At 40.9% G+C, this 7,825-nt stretch overlaps 2 protein-coding genes across 2 annotated transcripts; one reads left to right on the top strand and one right to left on the bottom strand.

The window, feature by feature from the left end:
• Window positions 1-205: 205 nt before the first annotated feature.
• LOC132790913 (alpha-1,3-mannosyl-glycoprotein 2-beta-N-acetylglucosaminyltransferase) lies at window positions 206-3,468 on the top strand. The gene is made up of 6 exons (XM_060799672.1): window positions 206-1,314; window positions 1,375-1,805; window positions 1,860-1,964; window positions 2,039-2,129; window positions 2,203-2,373; window positions 2,450-3,468. Exons 1-6 carry the CDS (start codon window positions 823-825, stop codon window positions 2,561-2,563), a joined length of 1,404 nt encoding a protein of 467 aa, XP_060655655.1. The 5' UTR covers window positions 206-822; the 3' UTR covers window positions 2,564-3,468.
• LOC132790914 (homeobox protein ceh-30) lies at window positions 3,397-5,889 on the bottom strand. The gene is made up of 3 exons (XM_060799673.1): window positions 5,538-5,889; window positions 4,303-4,448; window positions 3,397-4,244 (listed from the first exon to the last, which is right to left on the bottom strand). Exons 1-3 carry the CDS (start codon window positions 5,809-5,811, stop codon window positions 3,498-3,500), a joined length of 1,167 nt encoding a protein of 388 aa, XP_060655656.1. The 5' UTR covers window positions 5,812-5,889; the 3' UTR covers window positions 3,397-3,497.
• Between the last annotated feature and the right edge of the window lie 1,936 nt (window positions 5,890-7,825).

The raw sequence follows: 7,825 nt of genomic DNA, 5'->3' as shown, positions 1-7,825 counted from the left end.
CTGCGCATTGCAATTTAAATTGAGCGCGCTGAGTCAGTGCTGCACAATGAAAAATGTGACCAGTTTGCCGGTTTGCAGAAAACACCACTGGCTGTCATTTTGCGCAGCATCAATAGTTTCAGTGTTGTAAAGCTCAACATATGGATCAGCTGACTACTACTACTGTGAGACCAGTCATCAAACTATTGTAAAATACCATATTCAGTTCACACAAACAAACACGGTGTTACAAATAGCAAGAAAGAGCAACGTGTGCGTTTTCGGTTGGAATAACGCGTTTTAAAGTTATTTGTTGCCAAGCTGACGAACCGTTTTCCACATCAACGCAAATAGGAAGTTATATCAAGCGCTGGTGCGTAACGCGCAGTCCATTGATAGATGTAGCAGCCAACCATCAGCAGCAGAAGCAGCACCAGCAGCAGCAACACTAGCGCTCTCCCTTTTCACTACGTTTGGAGTCGATGCTAATGTGGTGCGACAGCAATATTAAGTGTGCAAAAGTGAGCCGCTGCAAGGGCTGCTGGTGGTGTCCACAACAACAATATAAACAACAACAACGAAATCGTAAACTGATAGATAAACAAACAAAACAAAGCTTCCATACCCACCGATTGAAACAGCTTGCATTAAATGAGCGCACCAGGCGCGTCAACAAATTCCGCAAATTAACATTCACACTCAAACGACGCAGCGGCCACGTCAAGCAGATGTCACATTAAAGCAGAGTGCAGAGAGAAGTACGCCCCCTTTCCTCGCTAATACGACGACCCACCGCCCACAAATTCAGCTATAGACACAGCCACAGCCAGGAAAATAGTCAAGATGCGTTCACGTAAGGTGCAGGTGATGGTGATAGGCTTCTTCATCATGTGGACATTTATCACCTATTATGTCCTACTGCGAACCAGCAACGCTCAGCTGAGCAGGAAACATCAGCAGCAGTTGAAGCGTTTAGTACCGGAAGCGTTGGCAGAGCAATCCAAAGGCTTGCAACTGACACGCAATCTGATAGAGTTCTTGAAATACAAATACTCGAGCAACGAGCAGCCGGGAACAACAACAACAACGCCCAGAATAAGCATCGTGGCAGCTGAGATATCTAATGAGATACCAGCACCGGAGTCGGCTGTCAAAGCAACTGCGGAATCGAAATCAACTCCATCTCAGATACCAACACAAACGCATCTGGCGAATGGTGAGCCTGTTATTCCCATTCTGGTGTTTGCCTGCAATCGTGTCTCGGTGGTCAAATGTCTGGACAATCTGGTACAGTATCGACCCAGCGTCGAACAGTTTCCTATCATTGTATCCCAGGTGAGAACGGTCAATACTTTACCATCTATAGCTTTTAATTGATTCTTTTATTGTTTGTAGGATTGCGGAGACGTGCTAACCAAAGAGGCTATTCAAACGTTTGGCAAACAGCTAACACTCATTGAGCAACCCGATCTAAGTGATATTGTTGTGCTGCCCAAGGAGAAGAAGTTCAAGGGCTACTACAAAATATCACGACACTATGGCTGGGCGTTAAACACCACGTTTCAGATTGGCTTCGATTTTGTGGTCATCGTGGAGGATGATTTAAATGTGGCACCCGATTTCTTTGAGTACTTCCTGGCAACACACAAGCTGCTCAAACAGGATCCAAGTTTGTGGTGTGTTTCCGCTTGGAATGACAATGGCAAGGCGAATGTGGTGGATACGACTAGACCAGATCTTCTATATCGCACCGATTTCTTCCCTGGCCTGGGCTGGATGCTAACGAAAGAGCTATGGCAGGAGCTTTCTGTGAAGTGGCCCAAATCGTAAGTGTATTTAAATGCAATCAAGAGTTCTTTTAATATTTACAACCTTATCAGGTTCTGGGATGATTGGATTCGACATCCGGAACAGCGCAAGGATCGCGTGTGCATTCGACCTGAAATCTCACGTACTCGAACCTTTGGCAAAATTGGCGTGTCCAAGTAAGTGTTTAAATGGAACAATAATTATCAGGAACTATGCTTTAATATAATTTTCCTTTTTTTGTGATTTACAGTGGATTATTTTTTGATAAGTATCTGAAACACATTAAACTCAGCGAAGACTTTGTGCAGTTCAGCAAAATCAATATGAGTTATTTACTAAAGGTACAAAGTGCTCGCGTGTCCCGCATTATTATGTGTACTAATGTTCAATTTACCTTATCTACGTTGCATTTAGGACAATTACGATAAAGCGTTTTTAAAGCAAGTTTACGTGCTTCCGCTTGTGACCTTTGATGAGCTGCGTCGGAATCTCATTGCCCTGGAGGGACCAGTGCGCATACAGTACAACAATCGTGATCAGTACAAGCGAATAACTAGAATGCTTGGTCTCATGGATGACTTTAAGGTGCGTATCACAAAGATATTATTGCCAACACGACATTCAGTTCTGACGTTTTGTTCTGCTCTTATCTATTTTACAGAGTGGCGTGCCACGCACCGCATACCATGGCATTGTCTCATTTTATTATAACAAACGTCGCGTGCATTTGGCACCGAATGCCAATTGGAAGGGCTACGACCTATCATGGAGCTAACAGCACTAAACTCGCGTTGCGTTCGTTTAGAAATTAAGCTCAGCTCAATGCACTATGAAACTAATCAAAACAATTAGTTTTAAACTGTTTGCAATACCAAAAAATAGGCATAGAACATTATTTGTTTATTCCGTAGCCTACAATTAATTGTAAAATAACTCCGTAACCATCTATTTCCGTTTCTGCATCCAGTGTTTGAGCTATTGTAAGAAACATATAACGAAAGAGACTATAGCTGTTTAGTTTGTATATTATAACTGTGCAACGGGACAGCTTCAATTGCTACCTTATAGTCATCCCTCCTTCCTACGAATAACAAGCAATAGTATGAATCTAGAAACAAGTTGAAGAGTATTAGAGAATGTGTGTAAATAGGCACAGTTGTTGCTGGCTTTGTTGCAAACGTTCGTTTTTGTTAAAATACTTCTGATTCTCGTTAATTTACTTTACTGTACAAAGGGACAATTAGTTGTTGGCATTTAGCATTTAAGTTTACTCCAGATCGAGCTCGAAGTTATAATAAGTCTTTGTGATTTTGATTTATCTAATTGTAATTTGAAACGATAGGAGGAGAGAAGAGAGAGAGAGCCAATAACCGACCCACAATATGTAACATATAACATAACATATAATAATAGTATATAGCAATAGTTAACTTTTAAGCAATTTGGAGGACAGACAACACTTGACCACTCAGACAACGACCACAACCTGATCCCCATCCTGATACAGACTCAGTGGCTCCCACTCCATATATGCAATCCAAAAAAGTGTGCCACTGTCAGATAGTGATAGCTATTAACAACCTATGGACAACATACACATTTCTCCTGTATGACCATTTATTTATATGAGCATATTTTTTGTGTGTGCATTATAAACATAAACTTTAAAGATATCTTTAACTACGGTGTATCTAATTAGTGTTTAATTATTACTCCACAGCATCCTCATCCTCGTCGAGCAGCTCGCAATCAATGTCGCTGCATTCGGACTCCGATTGAGTGGCACGTCGACTGCGTTGCGCTTGCTGCAATCCTTCGTGTCCGTAGCCACAGGATGTGTTGCTGTTGGCAACTGGCGTGCCCTTTTGCAGCAGAAAGTTCGCATTGGCATCGCCAAAGACACGCTCCAGCTCGGCCAGACCATTGCTGGTGGCCACTTCCGTTTCCGGCGGCATCGTGGCATACTTCAGCTGCAGATATGCCTCGCTGGCCGGATGCGGCGGTGCATAGTCAACAAAGCTGCCAGCGTAGGGTTTACAGTGTGGCACATAGCCAGTTGGCGATGCGACTGCTGCTGTGCTAGGTGGCGTTGCGGCCACTGGCTTCGGTAGTCCAAAGGGCAGCGCAAAGTTGAGCGGCTGTCCACGTGCCAATATGGCATTTCTGGCACTCTCAATTACGCTGGCACCGTGCAGCGGTGGCATTGGCGCACCACTTGGCGGCGGTCCATAAGGTCGCATAGGCGGCGCAGTTCCACTGCCGTTCAGCATGATGGACTGTATGGGCGTGGGTCCAGCTGGAGTTTGACTAAACAGCCACAGACGATCGCCAACAACCATGGGACGCGCTAGTCCTCCCATGCCCAGTTGGGAATAATAGTGCGAGGCAAGTGTCTCCACATCCGAGGTGTATTTGCGTTTCCACTTTGTGCGGCGATTCTGGAACCAGATCTTTATCTAAAAGTGCAATGTTATTGAAGATGATTTTAGCTTGAAAGCGAACTCTCTTTCTTACCTGTGTCTCGGTGAGTTGGAGCTGCTTGGCCAGCGCCGTTCGCTTGGCCACCGATAGATATTTGCCCCGTTCGAATTCCGTTTCCAGCGCCTTGATCTGGGCAGCCGAGAAGGCGGTGCGAGGTCGCTTCTTGCGATCGTCGTTCGCTGCAATGGCAGAGAGGAAAGGAAAGGCATGCGATGTGGTATGTGAATCAAATTTAGACATCAATTGGTACCGACTGCAGCCATTGTCGCCGTCGATGCCAAACATTTTTCAACTAATTCGAATTTGCCAATTGCCAATCTAATTGGCAAAAAGGTCCAATCACTGTCGCCACTAGCGTGACACCCTGTATCAAGTAGTTTTTGGCCCACGTCGAACGCATTTGCATTTTATACGCTCGATTTTAATTGGCATTGTTTCAGCGTGATGTGGTCAATGCATCTAATTGGCCATTTTGCACCACATTTCCCTTGCTGACCGAAAACAAATTGTCATATAAATTTTCCCCCAAAATACAAGATTAGCAGCTCGCCCATCCCATACCCAAACCCTGTCGCCTATTCATTGTTGCCTGCCTTAGTTTTCTTTCCTTTTCTACTTTTTGACGTTTGCATCATTAGCAAGCAGCGCATTTTCTGACGCCCCTCGGGCTAATTTCTGATTATTTGTTTTGTGGATCGGTGCAAATGACAGACGAGATCACTCATCCATTGCATATTAGTGAATGTTCTTTGTTTTTTATTATCTACGAGTACATGCTACAAATATTTTGATAAATATTCTCTAACAACATCTCATTATGAATGTTTAAAAATTGATCTGCTTTTTAACTTTTTAATGGCCTTCAAATGAAAGCTGTTTGCGGGAATTGTCATTTGCAAAAAAATATTCAGATTGACCGACGGTTTTCAATTTGAATTTCACTTAAGAAACAGATAAAATATTATCTATTTATTTGTAATAAATCACATTCTTAGATTATTGGCAGTTTTAGCTAAAGAAATACGCTCTGTCCTTAAAAATTATTAAATAATGTTTCCGAATTGAAATATAGTAGTTATTCAAAAAGCTCCTGCTAGGGGTTGCAATAATGATAGATAGAATAGAAGAAGTGTTTCAGTATCTAAATCCCTATCATTTAATAAGATTTCTTTTTAACAAATATTTCTCTTTATCAAGAGGTTACATTCATTTTTGATAAATATATTTTCCCAAAAATATATAGAGCGTTATAAAGTCTGCGTACATACCACTTCCATCATCCGACGCGAGTTCAATATCACTTTTGGCATCCTCCAAGCCATCCTCAAGGCAACTCGATGTTGCAGGACTGGACACACGCGAATCATCACAACTTTCACGCACACTTTCATTATGAATCAACTGAGTTTGATTATCATTGATCACTTGGAAACTGGCAGTCGGATCAACATAATTACTGGGAGCATGTGTCTCAGGTTTGGCCAGAATTTGCTCGATTGAGAAACTGTGCGGATGACGACGCACCACAGATTGAGTATTCATTTTCACTCGCTTCGAATCAAAAAGATTTGTCGTATTGGATCAGAGCCGGAACCCAAAAAACACAACAATCCGCGACGGCTGTTTTCGAAAAACTAATTTGAATTGGAATACGCGACAGTAGATCCTGCGTATTGAAGAAGATCTCAGATCTTGTGTGTGGGCGTGGCCTGGGCATATAGCGGACTCTTTCCATCGCTAAGAACTCTGACCGTGCATTGGAAAGAAATGGCTGGCATGCCCCTAGACGTTCCGTCTTTCCGAATATCAGACATGTGTTTATTTTTAAAACATGTGTGAAATTGTCGCAGCCTCTCCTCTATAGGATGGGCGGGACTACGGATGTGTTGTGGTATATGTTGTTGTTGTTCTTTGTATGATCGGTGTGATTAAAAGTCATAATTTTTTGCTAATTGTTTACAAGTAGCGCTATTTAATATTTCGATGGCTTTTGCTAAATATATTTAATAATATGTTGGCCAACATATTTCACCCGAAGATCCGGACATATAATTGGCGATTTATCATCTGGGGGCGTATTGGGGTTGTGATCCACATGAACATTATTTAAAAGATGAATGTACTTATGCTAATGAGGATTGGGTTGAATTTTTTTCGTTTAATATAGATGAAAAACTTCTACATATTGCTGATTGAAGATGACTCGTTATAATTGGTAAAAGTCTAGGAATTTATTCCTTTATTAGAATATTTTTTGAACTATAAAAGTGAATACTTATTTAAAAAAAATTCAAATACTTTATAGAAATATATATAGTATATATGTATGTACCAAAAAATCTATAAAAACGTTTATTAAAATAAGGAAAAGAATTATTTTCCTAATATTATTATTGTAATATAATGAAACATTTCTTAAATGTAAATATATTTTTTTTAATTCAACATTTTTATACATTATTTTATGATTATTGTAAATACCTATCCATATAATAATTTTTCAAATACATTTTATTTTATAAATTATTAACATAAAGTGTTAGTTTTATACAAAAAAGTTTATTCATTTTCTAAAATTATACGAATTCATTGTAATTGTATTTCAAATTTCTTATGTAGTTTTATAGCATTCGTGTATAGTATATATCATAGTGTCCGATTTTATTACCTGCCATTTGGCAGCCACACTTTTCGTGTAATGAAAACTCAGAGACATTTTGGTTTGGTTGAATTCGCAGACTTCGTAGAACATGTAAAACGTTCATTAATTCCAAATTATTAACACATAATTCAGTTGAAAGGGATGGCAATAAAACGAATGAGAGAGAGGATGGGACTTCTCGAAAGAAATAGAGTGAGAGAGAAGGGAAATTGTCTTTACCGAGGATAGTTTTCAATTGGCGGTTGGCCAACTCCACAACCCATACAGGGTGCTGTTTGCAGGCAGCAATAATGTCTTCATTATTTATGCACAATTTGAGCAAAATATGTGAAAGCACGTTAATTAGTCGTCGGCGCTGCTCTTCAACTATGGAATCGAGCGGCTGATGGGTAAGTGAAAAGGGGGAGCAGGCTGCAAGATGGGAAGGGATTGGGGCAGAGGGGCAGGGGCAAGCCCATCTATTTAGCCAGGCGATGCTGTCAGTTTGATTTAATTTAATGAGTATACGCGTATGCTTATGAGCCGCATGCCACATGCCGCATGCCGCGACATTCAAATCAAAATGACAACTTAATTTTCATAATTGCGCTTAATGAATATTCGACTATTGCTTGCCATATTTTAAATTCCGCTGCCAGAGCACGGCATGATAACTTGGCACTGGCATTCCAAATCAAATTACCAATTTGGCCAAAAAAGACACAGAAACTGAGCTCAGCTGCGTAGGAATCGGAGTTCAAGCGAAGCTTGAGCTTAGCTGGAGCAACTTGATACCCACATTATTAGTTGGGATATAGAGTTTGCGGTCGTCCTCCTCCAGTGCCATTTAACGTTAAATGGAGCGCAACCGTGTCAGAATTTAATTAATACGAATGCATGCATCTTCATTATAAA

Source organism: Drosophila nasuta, chromosome 3 (assembly GCF_023558535.2).
Source record: "Drosophila nasuta strain 15112-1781.00 chromosome 3, ASM2355853v1, whole genome shotgun sequence".
Lineage (NCBI taxonomy): Eukaryota > Metazoa > Arthropoda > Insecta > Diptera > Drosophilidae > Drosophila > Drosophila nasuta.
Note: the sequence above shows the minus strand (reverse complement) of the source record. Positions and strands in the feature narration are given on the sequence as shown.